The sequence below is a fragment of the Amborella trichopoda genome, chromosome 9 (assembly GCF_054954075.1).
Source record: "Amborella trichopoda isolate Santa Cruz 75 chromosome 9, AtrichopodaSantaCruz75HAP2 v2.0, whole genome shotgun sequence".
Taxonomy (NCBI): Eukaryota; Viridiplantae; Streptophyta; class Magnoliopsida; order Amborellales; family Amborellaceae; genus Amborella; species Amborella trichopoda.
The window spans coordinates 54,802,794-54,828,242 of record NC_142344.1 but is presented as its reverse complement, the minus strand read 5'-3'; the positions used below and the strand labels follow the sequence as shown (position 1 = coordinate 54,828,242).

The window sequence follows — 25,449 nt, the reverse complement described above, 5'->3', positions numbered from 1 at the left end:
CTCAAGTATTAAAAAACTACTAATGATTTAAAAAATGGTAGTATAAAATTTACCGACAAACAACACTGACAAAGATAAACTACGTTTAAAAAAAAAAGAGAAATAAAAATCGTGAAGATACAAGTATTATGGCACAGTCAAAATTCAAGAGAAGAAACAACACAAAGGAACTTCTCTCTCTCCACGATCTCAAAGTTTACATTTTTTTTTTTTTTTTTTTCATTCATCAAATTCAATCCCAATTCGAATTCACGTGCTCCTTAGAAGAAAGGATGCCCACAAAAGGTCTTCTCTTTTTCTCCACGATCTCAAAGATCACCTTTTTTTTTTTTTTTCATTCATCAAATTCAATCCCCATTACAAATCACGTGCATCTTTTATAGGAGTTTTACATTCACCAACCTAAAAATAACTACTAAATAAAGATTGCTAACAAAAAAACTATGAGTTATTCCATAACTAATGCAACTCCTACCCACGTTACCTTTCACAAAATAGGCCTTTCCTTTCTATAACTAAAAAACAAACAATTTTGTCAAGTTCTTAGTATCTCACGTCCATAGAGGATGAGCCTCCTTCAATTTACGTATCTCATTCTAAATCTCCTAAAATATCTCCCTAAAAACAAAATGTGACTTAACTAAACGTAACCTCTATTTTTTCAAATAAAAGATGAACATAACCTTATATGCCTAAAACCAACTCAGACAAGAAAATTAAGAAACGCATTTATCAAAATAAACTAAAAAATCATAATAAACTAAAAAGCTCATACTAATCTTATTTCTAAACAAAAAAAAAAAAGTCTATCCAACCTTTCAAAATAAAATTAAAAATTTATATCGTCCAAATTTTGAGGGGCTTGTCATCCCCACTCAATTACCCACAAAAAAAAATAAAAAATAAAAAAAAATAAAAAATAAAAAAAAAGGAAAAAAGAAAAAAAAAAAAGGAAAAAAAGAATGGTTTATGCTCATAGTGAAGTCATTCATGGCTTTGCGGCAGAGGCTCACCCCTGAAGAAGTTAGAGTCCATGAAGCCCCAAGATGGCTTCCTGCATGACGAGCTCATTCGCCTTCAGACCATCCGAACACCCAAGTTCTTAGGGCTTAGGCCTAAACTGGGGCATTGGCCCCATACTGGGTTTGAAAATGGCACCATCATGAACTGGAGGGTTGTCGTCTGCTCCCCTTGATATCTCCACAGGTTCGAGGCCGCATATGCACGATTCCATCAAGAGGCCGGTTTTTGTACCCATGCAATACGGCCATAACCTTGGCATCGAACCCCTCAGGGCTCTAAAATATTTGTTTCGCTGCACAGGACTTGGTCTCAAGCTAGTCTCAACTGTATATAAGCCCTAGCATTTGATAGCACCTATCCCATACCCCCTCATTTCTAGAGAGAGAAAGCAATGGATGAAAGAAATGGAGCAATATCTCTCCTCGTGTGTGCCATTTTTTTGGTGCATGGGCTCGGCATGGCTTCTGCCTCTCGGCCTTACCACCTTTCTTCTTATGCTAAGGCAGAGAAACAGCTGCTCAAAACTTACATTATTCATGTGAGGCAACCAGAGAGAGGAATTGCCAGTTCTCTAGAGAGAGAAAGCTGGTACAAATCCTTCTTACCAAAAACACTCACATCAACCTCCTACACTGAATCAAGACTGGTTTATGCATACAACAAGGTCATTGATGGCTTTGCAGCAAGGCTCACCCCTGCAGAAATAGAATCCGTGAAGGCCAAAGATGGCTTCCTCCATGCCTACCCTGATAAGCTTCTTCGACTTCAAACCACACGAACGCCTCAATTCTTAGGGCTCAGCCCGAACCAAGGGGTCTGGCCGGAGGCCGGTTTTGGCAATGGCACCATTGTCGGTGTCCTTGACACGGGCATATGGCCGGAGCACCCATCTCTAGATCCTGCTGGCATGCCACCGCCACCGGCTAAATGGAAAGGTGTCTGTGTTGATGCTGGTGAAGAGTTCAACTCGTCGAACTGCAACAACAAGCTCATTGGGGCGCAATTCTTTAACGCTGGTGCCAAGGCCATGCTTGGAGAGGCTGAGCTGCCTGGGCTGAACTCTCCGAGAGACACAGATGGACACGGTACGCATACAGCAACAACTGCGGCAGGCGGGTTCGTGCCGAATGCGGAGGTACTCGGCAATGCTGAGGGCACTGCTGCCGGCATGGCACCGCACGCGCACTTGGCTATTTATAAGGTGTGTTTCGGTGAGGTATGTGCAGACTCTGATATACTGGCGGCGCTTGATCAGGCGGTCGAGGATGGTGTCGATGTGCTCTCGCTCTCACTCGGTGGCCCGTCCATCCCCTTCTTTGAGGATGCTATAGCAATTGGTGGGTTCACTGCGGCACAGAAGGGCATCTTCATGAGCTGCGCAGCTGCAAACGCAGGGCCACTACACTCGACTCTGTCGAATGAGGCACCCTGGTTGCTGACTGTGGGAGCAAGCACCCTCGACCGAGAAATCAGAGTGGATGTGAAGCTCGGAAATGGCAGCATCTTCGTCGGTGAATCCCTTTTCCAGCCAAAGGACTTCAAGCCAACTTTGCTGCCTCTTGTGTACCCCGGTGCAAGCGGGAACCTCAGCGCTGCACAGTGTGCTGAAGGTGCCGTAGACCCTAGCCAAGTCTCCGGCAAGGTGGTGTTTTGCGAGAGGGGGGGCGGCATAGGCCGGGTTCAGAAGGGCGAGAATGTCGTAGAAGCCGGGGGCGTTGCCATGATACTCATGAACGACGAACTCAACGCCTTCAGCCTCATCGCCGACACCCATGTCTTGCCGGCATCTCATGTTAGCTTTCAGGACGGGGACACGATCAAGGACTACATTAACTCAACTCCAAACCCCACGGCCAAGGTTCTCTTCATGGGTACCGTGTTCCGGGACACCGCATCCCCTGCTGTGGCCAGTTTCTCATCCAGAGGACCCAGTGTCGCGAGTCCCGGAATACTAAAGCCGGACATCATTGGCCCCGGCGTGAGCATCCTGGCCGGCTGGCCCTTAAACTTGAGCCCCTCCGGCTTGCTGAACGACTCGCGAAGAGTAGTTTTCAACGTGATCTCCGGCACATCCATGTCTACCCCCCACCTAAGTGGGCTGGCTGCACTGCTCAAGAGTGTTCACCCCGACTGGTCTGCAGCCGCCATAAAATCCGCGATGGTGACCACCGCAAACCCCATGGACACCAAGGGGAATCCCATAACGGATGAGACCCAAGGCCGAGCCGACGTCTTCGCCACCGGTGCCGGGCACGTGAACCCCACCAAAGCCGCCGACCCCGGCCTCGTCTACGACCTCAGTTCCGACGATTACATACCCTATTTGTGTGGGTTAGGGTACACCGATGCCCAAATCCAAGCCATTGTTAGGAGCCCTGTCAAGTGCTCAAACCTAACCACGATCTCTGAGGGAGACCTAAACTACCCATCTTTCTCTGCAATCTTCTCTCCATCAGGGCCTTCTTCTTTTTCCTTTAGAAGGACAGTAACGAATGTTGGGGCTGAGTATTCTACTTATGAGATTGAGATGATGGAGCCTCAAGGAGTGATTGTGGAGGTGAAGCCCTCAAAGCTTTACTTTGAGAAAGTGAATGAGAAGCAAACATTTGAAGTTCTGTTCGCTCGCCATGGGAATGGGTCCTTGCCCTTTGCTCAAGGGTACATAAAGTTGTACTCTGGCACCAAGTATGAGGTGAGGAGCCCCATTGCTATCACCTTCAGTGAGTGAACTCTTGTAAAACAGAGAATTTGATGCTTTGTATTGCTTAGCCATGGTGTTATATTACATGGAGTGCATTGGTAAATTATCATACTGCAGTATCTTTCATGATGACTGTAATTCCCAATTTCAAATTTAGTGTGGTTTATGTTGTCCTTATGGACGATCCTAGGCCTTGCATTCGGAACACATTTTGTGGTCGGCCTTTGCTTTTTAAAGTCCAGCAACCAACCCTTCCTTCAAAGAAATCGAAACACGGCCAACCGACCTAAACTGAAAAAATTAAAAAACATTTGAAAAGAAATTAAAACAACCACCCTGAGAAGATATGTCCAAAGTTTTTGGCATTAACAAGTCAGACCAGTGTTTAGAGAAACCGTCCGAGTCGACTCGGAACTGCCCGTCACCATTTTTTAATGCAAAAAAGCCAAAAACAAAGGGACTTTTAGGCTTTTTTAAGTTTATAATCAGTAAACCTTCTAATACTTTTTTTCCTCTACAAACAAGCTTTCAACATCTTATTTCTGATAAAAGTAAAACTATTCATTGCATCGAATTGAGATTTTGAAGATTTCCTCATTAAAAAATGCCCTGTTTCTTGAACCCTAAACTTCAAATCTGCCACTCCTTCGATTTCTCTATCGATATTTAACCATAAAGATTGAAACTTGTCCAAATTATTTGGGTTCAATCCTTCTCAAAACCCCCACGTGAATATATTATATGAAAAACAAAAATAAGAGAAATCAAGATTCCAACTTTATAGGGCTTTTTTAACCCAAAATTAAAACCCTCTGCTTTCTCTCTAATTCTATCATGAAATTCATTTAATTTTGTCCAAAATTCTTGTAGCATATTGATCAACAAAAGCTCTAATAAATTTTTGAAATTAAAATTCATGAAAATTAATTTTTGTTTAACTCTTTGACATTTTCCACTTTTTTCTTCCAAATGCTTTTATTTTATTTTATTTTTTTTGTGCCTCCTATATTTGGCATCTTGATTTATGTAGTTTTTTATATCTTTTAGTAATTTTTTGCATATTTATTTGTCAAAAATTTATTCAATACATTATCATCATCATTTTCAAAGCCTTTTCTTAACTAATTTGGGTTTGATACATGAATCCTAGTCTACCATTCTGCTCTATTAGGGGCCATACATAAGTTCTCATATCTTTTATCACTCAACCATGTCTTTTTGGGTCTATCCCTTACCCTTTTTGAGTCTTTCACTTCAATGAACTTGCATCTCCTGCGAGGTGGTGTACTAGGTTAGTGCCATACATTGCCAACCCACCTAAGTCTATTTTTTTTCATCTTATTGCCTATTGTGCCACACTCAAATTCTCACAAATGTATGCATTTCGATTGCTATCCTTTCTTGTCTTGCCCCTCATCCATCTCAATATCATCATCTCAGCTACACTCATTTTATGGGTATGTTATTTCTTGAACTCCCAACATTCAACGCCATAAAGTAAAGTTGTTTTCACAACTGTCTTATATAATTTACCGTTCAACTTTATTGTTATGCAGTGATCACATAGATTCTGATGCACATGTCTACTTTGCCCATCCATTTCTAATTTTATGTGTGACATCTTTCTCAATCTCGCTATTTTTTTAGATTATCGGCTCAAGATATTGGAAGTGCATTATTTTTAGTATTTCTTAGCCGTCAGTTTTAACTGTTTCCTTGTCTCTACTTTTATATTACTAAACTTGCATGTCATATATTTTGTCTTAATGCTACTAATTTTAAAACATTTAAATTCTAGAGCAACCCTCCAAAGTTCTAAATTTGTGTTGATGCCGTTGCGGGTCTCACCGATCAAAACTATATCATCTATGAACAACATGCACTGCGGTACCTCATCTTGCATGTGCGTAGCTAGGTCGCATTTAACTAAGACAAAGATATATGGGCTCAATGCCGACCCTTAATGTAGACCTATTATCCTATAAAAATTTCTTGTTTCTCTACTAGTTGTTCGTATACTAGTTAGCGCTCTCTTGTACATATCCCTCACTAAGTCAATGTAGTGTCAGGACACTTCTTTCTTTTTCAATACCCACTAACTCAAATATCTAGGCACTCTATCATAAGCTTTTTCTATATCAATAAAGACCATGTGGAGGTCTTTTCTCTTTACCTTAAACTTCTCAATCAGTTCCTTAAGGAGAAAAATAGACTCAGTTATTGACCTCCTTGACATAAAAACAAAATAGTTATTTGATACACTTGTTTCATGCCTTAATCGTTGCTCAATCACTTTCTCCCATAGCTTTATAGTGTAACTTAGAAGTTTGATCGCTCGATAGTTCACACAATTCTGTATGTCTCATTTGTTTTTGTAAATAAGTACCACAATACTTTTCATCCATTCATCTGGCATTTTCATTCTTTTCAATACCTAGTATACAACTTGGTTAGCTAGTAAATGCCAATCTACCCCAGGCACTTCCAAACCTCTATTAGGATACCATCTGGTCCTCCAGGCTTCTCTATCTTCATCCTCTTTAAATCTTCTTTCACTTATGATATCCTAAATTGAAGAATGTATCTATGACCTCCTCCCTCATTATGCCAACAATTCCTTCTATCGCTAAGTTTCTTATATATTCATTATTTAATAATTTTTTAAAATAAACTTGGTCGGGGCTTGATTTTTCTTCGCACACACGACGGGAAAAATCCTCTCTCAAACAACCGCGGAGGGTCCGCTCACACTGCACGTTGGTGGGTGTGCGCACACGTGCTCTCTTAAGTATCGGTAGGAATCAACAAAGAGAGAATTTTTACGATGCAGGTGCATTTAGGTACTTACCTTATCGTTTGGGGTTTAGGGACACGCTCGGACCGTTTCGCCATCTTAGAACAGCTACGAAGCCCTCCGGTTATCTGCCTGCGCGATTTGGGCATGAACTCTCCCTAGGATTTTGACATGTCACTTTGCTTTATCATGCTGGAAACTGCGACATGGATTCACTGTTACTCCTCTAGGATGTCACACTTGAACAAGGGCTGACTGGCCAAAAGAAAGGTTAAGGGAAAGAGGGTGGAGACGATCTCCCTATCTGTGCAAATGCTACGTGCTCGGGGTAATCAAGGCTACTGAAAGGGTTAGAACCCTCTTGACTATTGGCTTAGGATGACTAATCCCGAGTGACTGAAGGAGAGAGCGTATGCGTCTCTCACGACTCAACTGGATTGTATGAAGAGGAAGTTAGAGCGATGATATGAGGATTGGAACTCACCCTGAAAGGTATTGAGTTCGATTGTATGTGGGATAATGAGGTGCTACACGGGACTACAAGTCTTACTACGTTCGCTCAAGACGCATGGGATAAAGAGATGTGACCGTGCGTTGGCCGCATGTATGGGTCACTGCACGGCACGCAAGAGTGAAGAGAGAGAGAAAAAGAAAAGAAGAGAGAGATCGTAGCCGCATGATCAGGATGGGGCAGGGGTAGTTTCTCTCTCGCTGATTAGGATCATAGCCGCATGATTAGGATGGGCCAAGGGTAGTTTTCTCTCTCCTCAGCGTGGGATCTAGGGTAAGAAGTAAAAGACAAGTGAAACAAACTTAATGCCTCTATATCATTGATGAATGATCCGACACTTTTACAATTGACGTAGGCTTATATTTATAGAGGATCCACAAAACAGGGGTAGATACTCAAGACTAAGCCTAATTACAATTAAAAGAAATTATAATAAAATCCTGAATTTAGGAATAAAGACTAAAATAGCCCTTAAATCTTCTGTGCAAATGACAAAACCATCCCTTTTTGAGGGGCCTTTCGCCATTGCCAGATCTTGAAAGATTTTTTGGACAGTTGTGGCGGTGATTCAAACAATCCATCATTATAGTCTTGATGCTTGTTTGCTTCTGAAGAGTTTGATGTCTTTTGATCGTCTTGAGGCAGACTTTTCCCAAGAGGTAGAAATCCAACTAGATCCGTGGTGTTTCAAGTCTTTATTTTGATTACAAATTAAAGTGGAGACTTCCGCATTTGTTTTGCACAAATTTTTTTTCGTTTTGGTCATTGTTTGAAGTACTTTCCAATTTTGGGAGATCACCGAAAAAAGGGATTCCAGCGACTAGGCGATCTTGCTTTTCTTCAACCTTGGAATCTGCGTTTTATCTGGCCTTATTTTGAGTGTAAAAATCATACAATCTTGTAGCCCTTTGTGATACGGTCTCATCAGACCTATCTTTGTGATGATCCAATGTATAATTCTAAAGTTTATTGCTTCACGAAGTTTGAGATGTGTTTTCTTCAAAAAGCTATAATTTCCATGGTTTTAGACTCATCTTCTCTCTAGAAAAGCTTTGATTTTGGGTCATGTCATGACGTGTGTCATATGTCAAAATGACCTGGTCGTCGAGACCTATCTTGTGTCCAAATTTGAACTCTCTTCGACTTCAATCGAGCAACATGTGGGTGTTTGTAGGTCATCCCAAAAGGTAAAGATCACAGCATCCATGATTGGGGACTGGTAGGCCCCACTGCAATAGTGTATGACTTTACCCTTTCGAGGTGCTTTATGGCCATAATGTTTAAGCAAGCTAGCTCTAACTTCAATGCAAAGCTCTAAGCGAAGTGGTCTTTATCCTTTTTTCTTTTTTTTTCTCTTTTTCTGGGAAGTTCGATTGAGCGTAAATTACGTCTCTAGGGGTTTGTCAACATTCTAGATGCAATGACGGTGGTCTGGTACTATTTTAAAGCCCCTAGCTCTGCACAATAGTTGTAAGTCTCTCTGTGGCGTGATGGTACTTTTTCCAAGGTTGCCTAGTGTTAGGCTTATTTTGTAGTGTTCATTTGGTCTAACGGTGTCTTGGGTACTAGCAGGACTAGGTTGTCACTAGCTCTCTTCTTATTTATATCAGAGGTGTAGGTACGTTTGAAATGATGTACAACAAAACTCTCCATCTTTCGTTGACCACTTCATCCTTCGCCAAGAGCCTTTGATCTCCACTTGTAATGCATTTAATACAGCCTAAATCTTCTCTCATTTTTCCTAATTTGAAGACATTTGTTTTTACATTTTCTTGTTCTCAGTTTACTATATAGATTATCATATGCCTTAAGTTTAACCTTACTATTTGTTTAGCAGTTTTATTAGCCATTTTATATTATTCTAAGTTTCGATTTTTCTATTATATTGCCAAGTTTTATGACATGATCGTTTTTTGCTAATGCCATTTTGAACCTCATCACTCCACCACCAAGTTTCATTTTCGGATTTTTTCTTCCTTTAGATTTTCTTAAAACTTTTTTTGTCACTTTTTTAATATAGACAACCATGTCATTCTACATAACATTAACTACATGTTCAGAATTCTAACAATAAATTACAAAAAACCCCCAAAATGAGACTTTCTAGACAACCTGCCCCCAACCAAGTTATTTTTTTAGGAACTTTTACCCAAATTGAACTTTTCTAGCAAATACCCCCAAGTAAAAAATGTCATATTTTTTTGTTGAAAATGCCCATAATGTAGGGTCGCTCCCATTTTATGCCGGACCACATGTCCAAAGTGCCGGACCACATGTCCAAAGTGCCGGACCGCCCCTAGTTTGTGCCGGACCGCGTGCTTTCCAGAAGCTCAAAGTTCTAGGTTGCTCCTATTTTGTGTCGGATTGCATACCCAAAGTATTGGACCGGCCCTATTTTATATCGAACCGCATGCTTTCCAAAAGAAAAGCGTCGGACCGCCCCCATTTTGCGTTGGACCGCATGCTTTCCAGAGGGTATTTTGGTCCTCATTTACTTTTTTTTTTACTTGGGGGCAATTTACTAGAAAAGTTAAATTTGGGGTAAAAATTGCTAAAAAAGGAACTTGGTTGAGGGAAAGTTGTCTAGAAAGTATGATTTGTTTTGTTTTGCTTTTTTTTTTTTTTTTTTTTTTTTTTTAAAAAAAATTTCCCTTCTAAATTTTTCCTTAATAATTTTATATCTAAATAATTAAATTTTGTATTTTTAAATTTTATCACTTAGTTCTTGAACAGCTATTAATTTCACCCCTCTCTTCCATGCCTTTATGCCGACATCCTCAACGACGAGCTTGTGTTGGGTAGTCAAACATATGTTGCTCTAAGAAGGGGGAGGAACTTATTTTTCTTAACACATCCCAAGCCTGAGTATAGGGAGTGTGTTATGTTAGATAGACAACCAATGTGAAACTTTGCCAAAACTTCTTGTGAATCCAAAATATAAGATATCTGTAAAAAATTTATTCAATACAAATTTTATAATTTCTATTTATTCAATACAAATTTATTCAACACACTCCAAGGGAGGACGTTGGGCATGGAACGCACACAGCAATCATGGCTGCCGGTGCGTTCGTGCCGCACGCCGACATATATGGCTTTGCCAAGGGCACTGCCCGAGGAATAGCCCCACATGCGCACCTGGCGTTTTACAAGGTGTGCGTATTAGGAAACTGCATGGACTTGGACATCCTAGCGGGGCTTGACTAGGCGGTCCAGGACGGTGTGGATGTGGTGTCCATCTCTTTAGGCGGCGACTCGAGGCCATTTTACAAGGACGCCATTGCAATCGGTGCTTTTAGTGCAATTCAGAAGGGTGTCTTTGTGAGCTGTGCGGCCGGAAACAACGGGCCGGATCATTACACACTGTTGAACGATGCGCCGTGGTTGCTAACCGTCGGGGTGAGCACGCTGGACCGAGCCATTAGGGCCAACCCGAAGTTCGGAAATGGCCAGACCTTCTTCGGAGAATTCCTCTTCCAATGGAAGGACTTCAAAGAGACTCCTCTTCCTCTGGTATTTCCAGGCAAAGATGGCGACTTCATTAAAGCCCAGTGCGAGGAGCTCACCACAAAGGAGATTTCAGGCAAGGTGGTTCTCTGTGAGAGTGCTCTCGGATCCGACATGGTGCTGGAGGGGGAGGTTGTTTTGACAATGGATGGCGCGGCCATGATATTCATGAACGGTGAGAGAAACGCATATGCGCTCATGGCCGGCCGCCACGTCTTGCCGGCAGCTCATGTGAGCTTTGCCGACGGAAACAAGATAAAGGCCTACATAAACCCAACCAAGAACCCCACAGCCACAATCCCCTTCAAGGGCACCGTGCTCAGGGACACCGCAGCCTCGGTGGTTGCTGTCTTCTCATCGCGAGGGCCAAGCTTACAGAGTCCTGGGATATTGAAGCCAGACATCATTACCCGGCCTGGAGATCCTGGCAGGCTGGCCCTTGAATAAGAGCCTCTCAGAACATGATACCAAACCAACAGCTTGCAATATGATCTCAGGTACATCCATGTCGACCCCACACCTAAGCGGGTTAGCCGCGATGCTCAAGAGCTCACACCCAGAGTGGTCCCCTGCAGCTATAAAGTCAGCCATGATTACCTCGGCATACGCCCTGAACACTGAAGGGAAGCCCATCACAGACCAAACCCACAATCCGGCCGATGTCTTTGCAGTCGGTGTGGGCCATGTCAACATCACACAAGCAGCCGATCCCGGCCTGGTCTACGATCTCGATGCTGATGACTATATACCTTATCTCTGTGGTTTGGGATACAACGAAACCCAAGTAGAGACCACTACTAAGCGCAAGGTCCATTGCTCAAAGGAGACCAGCATCACAGAGGGAGAATTGAACTATCCATCTTTCTCTGTGGTTTTCTCATCAAAGGGACCTTCTTCTTTCAACTTTAACAGGACAGTAACCAATGTTGGGGATACAAATTCTTCATATGAAGTGGAGGCGGTGGAGCCTAAAGGGGATAGTGTGAAGGTGAATCCCAATAAACTTGAATTTACAGAGGTGAACCAGAAGAAGAGCTATCAAGTGGTCTTCTCTAAAGAAGGTGTCGCATTTTTAGAACTCTCAGAGGGCCACATAAAGTGGTATTCAGGTTCCAAATATGAAGTGAGAAGCCCCATTTCTGTAATTTTCAGGAGATGAACAAGTGAGAGCATTTTGGTTTTGGCTATTTGATAAGCATGTTTGTGGTCCAATTTCCTTAAGATAATTAATTAAAAATATTTTTAAGATAAATAAAAATAATTTTCATAAGTGTCCCGAGGTTACGCCTAGTCAATATAAACCCCCTTTGAGAAAATCGAAAAAATATCTAAGAAGTATTAAAACATAAAAAAATTCTAAAAAATCAGAAAAAAACCCCAAAAATAAAAAACACTTAAAATCTCAAGAAAATCCCAAGAAATTTCCCAAAATCCCAATGCTAGCTTAAACCCTTGAAACACCCTAGGTCATTAAAAACCCTAATTCAAGGTAAAGCCCTCAATCTTAATTCCAACCATTGTTAAATACTATCAATTATGAACCTAATTCTTCAAGGAAAAAGTGAAGAAGCATGAAATAAATAATCCACAGTCAGATACATGAGCCAACTCCGGGTCTTCTAGTGTGGGCAGCTGATCGGTCCAGCTAGATAAGTTTGTTTATATTCTTTACTTTTCTTTAATTTAGTTTTACTTCATTTTAATTTAGATTTAAACTTAATTTTTAATTTAATTTACTTTATTTGTCAGTTTAGCATTTTCATGTGAACTTGAGCCAGATCTTCCTACGGTTCTTAAACAACCGTTATCTCTTCATATCGGTTTCTTTTTGAACCCAAATTTGATAGATCCCACTAATGAGCTCCTTCCACTTCAAAAAACCCGAACCCCCCGAGTTCTTGGGGCTTAGCCCTAAATTGGGATTCTGGCCGCATGGTGGGTTCAGAAATGGGACCATCATTGGCCTTATTGACACAGGCATATGGCCGGAACACCCGTCTTTAAATGACTCTGGTATGCCTCCACCTCCCAAGAAATGGAAAGGCAAGTGCGTCGACGTCGAGATGGATTTCAACTCATCACACTGCAACGACAAGCTCATCGGTGCCGGGGTCTATGATCAAGGTTTCCAGGCCATGCTTACAAATGTAGGGGAGAAGCAGAGAAGATCTGTCTCGCCCAAGGATAATGATGGCCATGGAATGCACACGGCAACCACAGCTTCCAGTAGGTTCGTGTGCCACGCTAATGCTTATGGCAACGCCGAAGCCACCGCGAGAGGCACCGCTCCACATGCGCACTTGGCGGTTTACAAGATCCCATTAAGGCGCACCTCCAAATGTCATCATAATACGTAATTTTCGTATAATTTTTTTTTAAAATTATCAAAAAATTTATTTTTATCTTTAATTATAAATTTTTAAAATCTAAAAATAGTTCAAATCATGTAACTCTCTATAAGCACATAAATTTTTTGAAAAATAGACGGTCAAGATGATGGATTGTACACTATTTTGCCCATTTTTAGTTTTTGAAATACCAAATTTTTTTTTTAATTTTCTGTTTTCAAAAACTGAAATTTTTTAAATTTTGGTTTTAGAACAAGACTCATGCTAGGACAAAAGAAATAATAAAAAGATATGGTATATATATAATATGGTACCTACTTCTATTGCTATTACTCAAATATTGTGTTGGGGTTTTTGAAAAACTGAATTTTACTGCTCGTAACTTTGCATGTTAGGACAAAGAAATAATAAAAAAAATAAGGTATATATAATACAATACGTGCTTTTATTTTTATTTCTCAAATATTGTATTGCTAAAAGCATATGCTTTTCTTTAAGAGGTTTCGTATTAAATCGTACCTATTCATGATCGATTTTTTTTTTTACATTTTAATAAAAAATAAAAAGCATCCATGTAGTTTTGATATCAAATCCTGCATATTCATGATGGTTTTTTTTTTTTTTCTTATTAATAGCCCATTCATGATGGTTTTTTTTTTTTGCTTTTTCATAAAAATAAAAACATCAATTTTTATTAAAAAAATTAGATTGGGACTTTAATGCTTGACGCGAAAGTGTAGAGGCATCCATGACAACCAAAACGCCAATTCAACCCCAAATTTAAATATTTGAGTATACATTATATTGATATTTAAAAATTTTGGTTCTTGAAATTCTGTTTTTTCAAAATAAAATTTAAAAAATTTGGTTTCTGAAAAACCAAATTTAAAAAACAAAAAATAAAAAAAAAATTGTTTTTCAAAAATACAAAAGGGCAATTTCGTATTTTTTTTATAAAAAATGTTATAAAGTTGAAAAAACGGATATATGTATAATTACATAATGTTTCAAGTATTTTCTAAATAATGAAAAGTGTAACAAATATTTACGTAATTTTTCCTAATAAATAATAGGAAAAATATCTACACCCTATTTTAAAATTTCATTTCCTAACTGACATAGGTGTGAAAATATTTTTGGTGGCATAGAGATCCTGTATAGTATATTTTCTAACTCCTTAGACCAATTTTATCCTTTTTAACTACCCATTTTTAGTCCAAACAAAAGTTAGAAAGACATCTATGTATATTTTATTCTTAACCCCTCTCTATAACAAGTTTCTCTATAACAAGTTTCTCTCTCATAGAGAGAGAATACGTGGAGAAACTTTGTTATAGAGAGAGAAAGAGAGGGGTTTATAAATGAATAAACACGGGAGTCTTTCTTACATTTGTTTGAGCTAAAAGATGTGGTCTTAAGGGGTAAAGTTGGTCCAAAAGATTAGAAGATATACTATATGGGATTTCTATGCTGCCAGAAATATTTTCAAACCCTAAATATATTGGGATCTCCATTAATTTTATTATGCCACAAATTAGGATATTATTTACGCTAACTTGGTTTTATATAAATTTTACTGGGATCGTCTACAAAGAGACTATTTACCTTTTGTACAAAGAGGTCACAAGAATTCTTGTCCCTTAGATTTTAAAATGGGTCGTTGTAAGAGTGTCATTGATTAGGCACAAAATTCAAAAAGAAAAAAATTTCTTAGGCTTGTGAGTGACCCCAAGTCATCCAATTTATCATCTAATGAAACAGAATACTTGTGACCTCCTTGTACAGAAGGTAAATGGCCTCTTTATAAACGATTATTTGGATTTGTGTGGAAATTACAAAAGGATTGGACATGGTAGTTCTTTTTTCTTTTTTTTTTGGTAAGGCAGTACAGGCCCCAAACCCGTTTTTCTTTATTAATAAACAATTAGGAAGACACAATTCATTACAGGCCCCCAACCCGTTTTTCTTTATTAATAAACAATTAGGAAGAGATAATTTATTATTTCAAAAAGGAAGAGATAATTCATTAGTTTATTAATAAACAATAAGAAAGAAGAAGACAACTCATTAGTTTATTAATAAACAATAAGAAAAAGACAACTCATTTTTTTTAGACTTCATCATAAGATTCGCCCATTGGTGAGAATGGAGTCAGAGACTTCAGCATAGAATTTTTTCTCTTTATTAATAAAAAATTAGGAAGAGACAATTCATTACAGGTCCCCCAACCCATTTTTTTTTATTAATAAACAATTAGGAAGAAACAATTCATTATTTCAAACAGGAAGAGACAACTCATTAGTTTATTAATAAACAATTAGGAAGAAACAATTCATTATTTCAAAAAAGAAGAGACAACTCATTAGTTTATTAATAAACAATAAGAAAGGAAAAGACAACTCATTGGTTTATTAATAAACAATAAGAAAGAAACAACTCATTTTTTTAATTTATTAATAAACAATAAGAAAGAGGCAACTCATTTTTTTCCTCATAAGATTCGCCCAATTGGGGGAATAGAGTCAGAGACTTCATCGCAGGATTTTTCAAAAGATTTGGCCAAGCAAAGAATCTAACCCAGGTCCATACTGTGGCAAGGTACTATCCTACCACTAGACCAGTGGTGCTCCTTCGCAAAAGATAGGACATATTAATTAACTCTTGCTTTGTTAACTCTCAAAAAATAAAAACTTTCGATTCTAATAGAGAAAAAAGGAAATTACGAAAAACCCATCCAAAACTACACTTTCTATGCAACTTACTCCAACTTAATTTTTTCTTTCACGTTTTTTTCCAAAAAATACTTACTATCAAAATCTCCCAACCAAATAAAAAATAAAAAAATGCCTAAACTACCCTCCCATACTTTTGCCTTACCCTCGCCTCTCTCCCCTCTATCCCACCAAAATAGGGGCCTCCAGCACCTTGTAAATACGGTCCAGCAGTAGCGCTCCGACACTATATAAAGTTCGGTCTAACAGAAGGCTCCAGTACTGTGTAAAGTGCGGTCTGTCAGTAGGCCACTGACATTGTAAAGTGCGGTCCAACAATTGAAAAGTGTTGTCCGGTAGTTGCAAAGGGCTCCGATACTGTAAGATGCGGTCTAGCCATTGAAAAGTGATGTCTGTTAGTTGCAAAGGGCGGTCTGGCAGTTGGAAAGAGTGGTCCGGCAGTTGCAGAGGGCGATCCGGCACTTGCGCTCTGGCAATGTGCTGGTTCGTATTGGCAATGTACAATTGGGGTCCAAAAGTCAATGTTAAATATGTACAAAATGATTTTTGTGTATGAAAAGGGCATTTCCATCTAAAAAACGAACTTCTTCCTCGAGGGTATATGCAAGGTGCAATTTTTTTTGTAATTTTTCCTAAAGAAAAACCATAAACAATTTGACCCAAGAAAATAGTCACCCTTTATGGCAATTATCCTATTAAGGCAATTACGCTCTATTTTTTAAAAAATGTTACGGCAATTGCCCCACTAAGGAACATTTAAGGTATTTTTCATGCATAGGGAGTTTTATTACATTATATGAAGTCGTCGCCGGTCCTATTAAGAAGATACAATCAAAATTCAAAACACTCGCTTGAATAACAAAGTTACCAAAAACGTTGTCTAAAGCCTGTAAATGTGCATGGCTTATATTGAGGTAGGGTTGAACATGCACATGTTCCGCTCTCTCTACTCTAATATCTATCCACCCTTTTCTTCTCCTGCGAAGAGAAATGAAGGAGAGGAAAATGGAGCAGAGGAATGGTGCACAAGTTCTGAAGAGAGGCACTAGCATCTTGCTCTTCATCTCTCATTTGGGCTTGGCTTCTGACAACCAGCTGAGAACCTACATTGTTCATGTAAGGAAGCTAAACTCTCAAGAGAGAGAAAGTTGGTATAGATCCTTCTTGCCAGACACTGCAACAACAAACTCCTCCTCCTCTGAACCAAGAATGGTTTATGCTTACAGTGAAGTCATTCATGGCTTTGCAGCCAGGCTCACACCAGAAGAGGTTGAGTCCATGAAGGCCAAGATGGCTTCCTCCATGCTTACCCTGATGAGCTCCTTCACCTTCAAACAACCTGAACCCCCGAGTTCTTCGGGCTTAGCCCTAAATCGGGACTCTGGCCACATGGTGGGTTCGGAAATGGCACCATCATTGGCCTTCGTGACACAGGCATATGGCCGGAACACCCGTCTTTGAATCATTCTGGTATGCCGCCGCCACCCAAGAAGTGGAAAGGCAAGTGCGTGGATGCTGGCAAAGACTTCAACTCATCACTCTGTAACAACAAGCTCATCGGCGCTTATGTCTTTGATCGAGGTTACAAGGTCAGAATGCGAGGGAAGCACAGAGTGGAGCTGTCTGACCGAGGGATAATGTTGGCCATGGAACACACACGGCAACCGCCGCTGCCTGTGGGTTCGTGTCTCATGCCAAGCTCTACGGCAATGCCCAGGGCACCGCAAGTGGCATGGCTGCCCAAGCGCACCTGGCGGTTTACAAGGTGTGAGAAATGGTAGGCTGTTCGGCATCCGACACACTTGCTGGGCTAGATCAGGCTGTCCAGGATGGTGTAGACGTGGTTTCGATCTCTTTGAGCAGTGGATCAACTCCGTTTTATGATGATGCCACCGGCCATGGGCGGCTTTGGTGCAGTGCAGAAGGGTGTCTTTGTGAGCTGCGTGGCGTCCAACGCTGGGCCGGGTATTACCAGGTTTTGAGCAGTGCACCGTGTGTTTTAACTGGCGGCGCCAGCACCCTTGACCGAGCCATTAGGATCAACCCAGTGCTCGGCAATGGCGATACCTTCTTGGGAGAATCTCTCTTCCAACCAAGGGCCTTCTTCTTTCAGCTTTAACAGGACAGTAACCAATGTTGGAGACGCAAATTCTTCATATGAGGTGGAGGTAGTGGAGCCTAAAAGGGTGAGTGTGATGGTGAAGCCCATTACACTTGAATTCACAGAGATGAACCAGAAGAAGAGCTATCAAGTGGTCTTCTCTAAAGAAGGTGTTGGGTCTTTAGAATTCTCAGAGGGCCATATAAAGTGGTATTCAGGCTCCAAATATGAAGTGAGAAGCCCCATTGCTGTAATTTTCAAGAGTTGAACTCTTCTAAGATGATGATTTTTCATTACTATATCATAGTAAGGGTGTACAAATGGTTATGTTGTTATGGAAACTTATGATTTAGAGCAGAGATTTAGGTATCTAAGTCTCTTTGAAGGGAAATAAAATTAGATATCTTTTAACATGAATCTTTATGCCCCCTTCTAAGGAAAGGTCCTTGCAAAGACGGATTTTTCTTCATTTTAGGGATTAATGGTTGGCAATAGCCTGAGCCTGCTCCCGGGTCCCTATAGGTCCAGTACGGACCAAGCTTAGGGAGCCCTAGCCGTGGACCTGGCAAAGTGACCCAGCCGGCACTGGTCTGGGTCCCCCGATGGGGACCAGGCTGAGGGAGTCCTAGCCCAGACTTGGCCCTAGAACTAGCAGAGTGACCCAGCCGGCCCTGAGCCCATCCATGGATTTAGGTTTTCACAGCATCCAATAACAAAATTAATTAGTGTTAGGACAGTTCAAAGTTAGTATTTCAAACTGGCCAAAAACTTTTTTTTTTTTTTTATTGGCGGTTCGAAAGCTCAACTTTCGATCATGGAGTAAAATAGAAATTAAAAAATTTGAAAATTTTTGGGCATCACTATAAAATGTCCCAAAACATGAATTGGTTTTTAATTTTGAAACTTATTTTGGGCCCCAACATAAATTTCCTTGTTTTCTAAAAACTAAAGAAATTAAAAATTAAAGAAATTGTAAGAACAATAATTTGAAAATATCAATTATATTACACATGATGATCCTTTTTTTTTTTTTTTTTTTTTTTTTTTTTTGCAGTGCAAAAGTTGAATTTTCGAACATGGAGTAAAATAGAAATTAAATTTGAAAATTTTGGGCATCACCATAAAATGTCCAAAAACATAAATTGGTTTTTAACTTTGAAACTTATTTTGGGTCCCAATATAAATTTCCTTGTTTTCTAAAATCTAAGGGAATTAAAAATTAAAGAAATTGTATGAACAATAATTTGACAATATAAATTATATTATAGTGTGATGTTATCTTATTTATGGGATTATATATTATGAGATCATTGATTTATGATACAAGAAGATCCTTATCATTATTAATCATGGGATATGATATTTAATATATTAAAAAACGTTACAACATTTGAAAATTTTTATTTTGAACATTGTGCCTAGTCATGACACATCTGTGACTGCTCAATTTGACATTTAACATCCATATAGTTGTAATATCCTTGTATTAAAAGTAAATAGCCACATTACATATATTTTCTTATTTTATTTAGTTGACAGCTGATGCACACCGCAGGTCGGGCCCAGCGGCGGGTTATGCAAGAAATAATATAAGAAATATATTTAGATCTTCTCCTGCTTGCGTATCGAATTGACAATTTTAAACTGTCAGGAGTAAACCTTTGTAACTCCCTATCCTATAGTTTTGGGCTTTTAGAATTGAGGACGTATACTATGCTCCCTCGGAAGCATAGTTTACTTTTTTTCCATCAGGATGACTTATATGGGATGATTTTTTTAATATGAAATTTTGGAAATCATCTTAGAATCACTAAATGATTATTTACATACACAAAAAAAAAAGATTAAAATTTTAGTTTTTTTTGACAATTAGATCTCACCCTTTAAAAATTGGATGTGTATATTTAACCATGAAATTATGTTTTCTTCAAGTTCTTAAAGGGTGCAATCAGGGAACTTTTTATTTTTCCATTTAGTCTAATCTATTACTTAAAGAGATAATATATCTCCAACTTTTGGGGACAATATATTCTCGAAAGAGTAGAATTTCTTTTGGCTTAATATACTAATAATATACCGGGGTTTTACCCAAGAGACTAAATGGACAATATACTCCTGAGGGACTAAATGGACAATTAGGGATCCTAAACGCAATGTTTTAGGTTTCTCCCAACCTACATAACAAAAATGCTATTTCTAGCCCGTTAGATATTTACTCTACTTCCTAAAAGCCATTCATGGCTAAAATAGTAGAAATCTAAAGGATTCAATCTAGGGTTTCTCAATATATCTAATTGATTGATATTTCATAATGGAAATTAGATTATTGTTGCCATAAAAGACTGAATTAACAGTTTCTAATTCTGAAAGATTTTGTATCTTGAGTGATTCATATTCTATATCATGATTGATCAACATACTAAATTGAGGTAAGGTTTTGACAATAAAAGTATCGACATCCTAAGGGATTCATCTCTAACGTGCCAAGGCTCCTCGGTTCAACCAGTTGGTCTTTCTGTTCTTTTGGAGGTAAAGTCAATGAAAATATGCATGTTTTTTATTTTTTATTTCATTATTGTAAATTTGTTCTTTTATGTTTACATTTCGGTTCGTAGCATTACTTCAAATCTTGCAAGAAAATTAGGAATTAATCTCGATGCATTCATCATTCGACTATGATTAGTGTTTCAAAATGTGGCGAGCCGGCTTTGAATCTCTAGTATGATTTTCGCTCTTTTTTAGATATTTTTTTTATTTATCACTGGGGTGATTCCCAATGACCATAATCTGCAAGCTGATTGGGGAATCGGTGATTTGACTCGATCATAGGGTGTCCGAGTCGACACCAGATTCCCTATTTAGAGAACAATGTGCTAATATGCATGTTGTTCATGAATTTGTTTAGTTCACACCCAGTTTTTTTTTTCTTTTCATGTATTTGTTTAGTTCACACCCAGTTTCTCTTTTATTTTCCTTTTATTTTCTTTTTTTTTTTGGCTTATTCCCTATTTTAACTTCTCTCCCCAATGCATTTGTATTGAATGTGTACTTTGTAGATGCATGAATATCTAACCTTGTTTTCAAACCTTGTTTTCAATAACTTAATGGTACTTAAAAATAAATAAATAAAATAATACACAAGAATCTATTGGTCCTAATTTATACTACTTTTTTTTGGCTGATATTTGTGTTAAATGAACAATAAGGCTACTATCGGCACCTGTTCTTTATTGTTTCCACCCATGTTTTTGATATTCCTACCAAAAATAGGGGTAGAAATACAAAAAAGCAATACCATGAGAAATGAAGACATATAAAAAAGCAGTACCACGAGAAATGAAGCCATATGAAAAAGCAATACCATGAGAAATGAAGCCATTACGAAATTTATGATGCCGTAGGAAATTTTATAATAAAATATCATTCACCATGATACAGTATGCTATCGAATAATTTGTATTCTCAGTGAACATGATTTATATTAAATATTGTAGTTTATTAGTAAATAGTATCTCTCTAAATCCATACAACCACTATAATTTGTACTTTCTATTCTCGAATTACATAAATGTTTGTTTGAAAGGATCTAATGGCATAACTTTTTACCTATTCTGATTACTCTTTTGGCTCTATTTCTTATATTCCACAACGTAATAGTACATAAACAAAAGAATAGCCTATAATAGAATTCTAATAAGTTATATATATCCATTTTATTCTTTAAATTTGTATAAGTTCTCCAGTGGAAAAATATTGGCTCTAGTATTATCGAGGATTAATATTGGAAATAAGGGAAAAGGTTGTCACAATTAATTGCCCCATTAGATTTAAAATTGGATGGTTGCATTTATTCCATTGACCAAAACTCACGTTCAAAACAAATTTTTTCAAACTTTGTAACATACCCAAAGTATCCGATTTGATATCAAAGGATTATAAATAATTGTGACCTCTTTGTACCAAAAATAACTAGTTTAATTGTATACAATCCAAACATTAAGGCAGTTAATTGTAAGGTATTACTTGACCCCCATTGAAGTAGAACATGCTTCCTCTTCTTCTATACTCAATCTTTAAACAGTTTCTTCAGGCTTTCAGTTTTAAATCCCCAATCACTGTCACAATCTTCTTGTTATTCTAGACAGAAAAGAATGTGCCAGAGGAATGGAGCAGCACTTAAGAGAACGACATCCATCTTCTTTTTCCTGTGTGCCATGGCATTGGTGCATGGCTTCAGCTTTGCATGTGCCTCACGACTGCACCGTCCCTCGGCTTTGGCGGCAGAGAGCGAGCTGAGGACATACATTGTCCATGTGAGGCTGCCGGAGCTCGGATTCCAGAGCTTGATGGACAGAGAAAGCTATTACAGGTCGTTCTTGCCCAACGCCCTCACCGAGAGCTCCTCGGCTGATGAGAGAATGATCTATGCATACAGTGAAGTGATCAAAGGCTTCGCTGCGAAGCTTAGCCCCGAAGAAGTCGAGGCCATGAAGGCTAAAGACGGGTTTCTCCATGCTTACCCGGATGTCCTGTTATACCCTCAAACCACATACACGCCTAAGTTCCTCGGGCTAAACCCTAACAGTGGTGTATGGCCCGAAAGTGGGTTTGGCAATGGCACCATCATAGGTCTTTTAGACAGCGGCATATGGCCGGAGCACCCGTCGCTGAATGCGTCTGGCATGCCACCCCCACCAAAGAAGTGGAAGGGTACGTGCGTCGATTATGGTGAAGACTTCAACGCGTCTCACTGCAGCAACAAGCTTATCGGCGCCAGGGCCTACAACAGTGGCGATCTAGGCGGCCATCTATCCCCAAGAGACAATGAGGGCCACGGCACACACACCTCTACCACCGCAGCCGGCTGGTTTGTGCCCGGAGCTCAGGTGTTGGGCAATGCTCAGGGCACAGCCACTGGCATGGCTCCCCATGCCCACCTAGCTATTTACAGAGTATGTTATCCGACGGGCTGCGCTGGCTCTGACATATTGGCGGGGATCGATCAGGCAGTTCAGGATGGTGTTGACGTGATCTCAGTCTCTCTGGGTGGTTTGCAATCCGAGCCATTCATCAATGATCCACTGGCGATCGGCGCATTTCATGCCATGAGAAATGGTATCTTTGTGTCCTGTTCTGCCGGAAACCAAGGGCCGGGTCATGGCTCGGTAGCGAATGAGGCACCGTGGTACCTGAGTGTGGGGGCAAGCACAGTGGATCGAGCCATCAGGGCAAACACGAAGCTTGGCAACGGCGACACATTCATGGGCCAGTCCGGTTACCAGCCCAAGGGCTTTGGGCCAACTCCCCTCCCTCTGGTGTATCCGGGCGACATTTGTGCTGAAGGTGCACTAAATGAAGATAAAGTCGCCGGCAAGGTGGTACTCTGTGATGGTGGCAGTATAAGCAGAGTAAGAAAGGGCATGGCTGTCTTGAAAGCTGGAGGCGCAGCCATGATACTCCTGAACAATGAAGGATCCGTCCTTCCTCTAATTGCCGAGGCACACGTGTTGCCGGCTTCTGAAATCAGCTTTGAAGATGGTGAAAAGATAAAGGCCTACATAAACTCGACCAAGAATCCCACAGCTACGATCCTCTTCAAGGGCACTGTGTTCGGCGACACTGCCGCCCCAGAGGTGGCCGGGTTCTCGTCGAGAGGGCCTAGCATACAGTCTTTCGGAATACTGAAGCCTGACATCATAGGCCCTGGCGTTGATATCCTAGCTGCCTGGCCCTTGAATGCGAGCATCTCGGATATCCCCGGTGATACAAGAAGAGTGAAGTTCAACATGATCTCGGGTACATCCATGTCAGCCCCACACCTTAGCGGCCTGGCCGCGGTGCTCAAGAGTGCGCACCCCAATTGGTCCCCTGCGGCCATAAAGTCGGCCATGATGACCACGGCTTATGTGCTTAACACTAAAGGGAAGCCCATAACCGACCAAACCCATGGCCCGGCCGACGTCTTCGCCATTGGTGCCGGCCATGTCAACATCACTAGAGCAGCACATCCCGGCCTGGTTTACGACCTCACCGCTGATGACTACATACCTTATCTGTGTGGTCTATACACTGAGCAGGAAGTACAAGCCATTGCTGGGAGCACTGCCCATTGCTCCAATGAGACCACCATCTTAGAGGGAGAATTGAACTACCCATCTTTCTCTGTTGTTTTCAAATCAGAGGGACCTTCTTCTTTCAGCTTTAAAAGGACAGTGACCAATGTTGGGGATGCAAACTCTTCATACCATGTGGAGGTAGCTCAACCTGATGGGGTGAACATAGAGGTTCAACCTAATAATCTTCACTTCACTAAGGTGAATGAGAAGAAAAGCTTTCAAGTTGTTTTCACTCTTAAGATCTCTGTCCCCTCTGACCTCTCCATCTCTCAGGGGCACATAAAGTGGATTTCAGGGTCTAAATACCAAGTGAGGAGTCCCATCTCTTTCCTAATGCATCCACCCTCGCAAAGATAGAGAAAAGAAAATGTCGTCCATCACCAATGTTCATATTTATAGTCTCTCCTCTTCTCTCCCCACCCCAACTTGTTTGCTTCTCATTAAGAATGAATTTTTTTAAAAATGAATAAGCGCAGAGTGCCACAAGTTGTTTATCCATGGTCCAATTTGAAAGTTAAATTTCCAATATTTTTTTGTTTTTTCTCATCCATAAGTAATTGTCTGGAAGTTGTACTCGATTGGAAGGAGAAGTCTTATAACTATAGCTTATCTACTATCATATTATACTTGAGAATTGAGATGGATGAAAATTAAGCTTGAAATAAATTTAGCAAAAAAATTTCATTTAGCATATAGATACCACATAATCATCATATATTAATTTTTTATGTAAACTCTTTAGTAAATTAGGATATTCAGTGGACATGATTTTTGTGATTTGTTTGAGGTTATAAATAGGATATCTCACTAATAATTAATACTCCAAGGAAACCATTTCAAACTGTAAAATTTCAGAGAGATGAATAAAAGTAAGATCTAAGGATGATCAGCAAGCAATTAATTGAGCCCAAGAAGCTATTTTTCTCATATTTCTTTGAAGCTACTAATTTTTGTGTTGTTCTTGGAATGGAATTATTTCAAAATTGCCACTACTGTGAGACCCGTTAAGCCTTCTAAAATGATATATATTGAGCGCATATATTATGCTCCCGCAAGTGTAAAGTTGCATTTGAACAATGTGCAAAATTACATTTAATCCATACATTTAATCCCTTGGTCTAATGACCCATGCTAAAAGGATTTCTTGATCTAAAATTAGAGTCTACTTTAATATTATTTGATGCTGTTCTCGTTATCAGAATCGGTTGGGTCTTCGGATGTCTTAAATTGAAGGGAAGAAAATTAATCTCCCACAAAAATAAATATAGGAAAAGTATAGAATGAAACCACTTATCTTTGGTAAAATGTTGTCAAAATTAATCTTGACCATTGGATGCGTTATTAGATGGATCCATTTTTCCATTGACAAAGCTCAAACTTCAAAATAAATGTTTTCGAACTTTGTGACACATCCAAGCTATCAGATTTTACAGCGGATGGTTCTAAGTAATTGTGACTTTCTTATATACATTCCCATAAATATATTAGTAAATTTTCAAAAATACTATGTATATACATAAAAGCGATGTAAGGTATACAAAATTTTTAAAAAAATGTATCTTATAATATTTATAATTTTGTAAAGAAAAAACCTTAAATAAGGTTGATACATAAAA

At 39.5% G+C, this 25,449-nt stretch overlaps 2 protein-coding genes and 2 pseudogenes across 2 annotated transcripts; all 4 read left to right on the top strand.

The window, feature by feature from the left end:
* The first annotated feature begins 1,384 nt into the window (after nucleotides 1-1,384).
* Nucleotides 1,385-3,876, top strand: LOC18447822 (subtilisin-like protease 4). Its single transcript, XM_006857908.2, has one exon. It carries the CDS (start codon nucleotides 1,415-1,417, stop codon nucleotides 3,749-3,751), a length of 2,337 nt encoding a protein of 778 aa, XP_006857970.2. The 5' UTR covers nucleotides 1,385-1,414; the 3' UTR covers nucleotides 3,752-3,876.
* A 6,171-nt stretch (nucleotides 3,877-10,047) lies between these two features.
* Nucleotides 10,048-11,695, top strand: LOC110008425 (subtilisin-like protease 4 pseudogene; annotated as a pseudogene).
* A 697-nt stretch (nucleotides 11,696-12,392) lies between these two features.
* Nucleotides 12,393-12,893, top strand: LOC148780668 (subtilisin-like protease 4 pseudogene; annotated as a pseudogene).
* An 8,783-nt stretch (nucleotides 12,894-21,676) lies between these two features.
* On the top strand, nucleotides 21,677-24,319 carry LOC18447829 (subtilisin-like protease 4). Its single transcript, XM_088845999.1, has one exon. The coding sequence runs from the start codon at nucleotides 21,869-21,871 to the stop codon at nucleotides 24,188-24,190; it is 2,322 nt and encodes a 773-aa protein (XP_088702125.1). The 5' UTR covers nucleotides 21,677-21,868; the 3' UTR covers nucleotides 24,191-24,319.
* The last annotated feature ends 1,130 nt before the right edge of the window (nucleotides 24,320-25,449 follow it).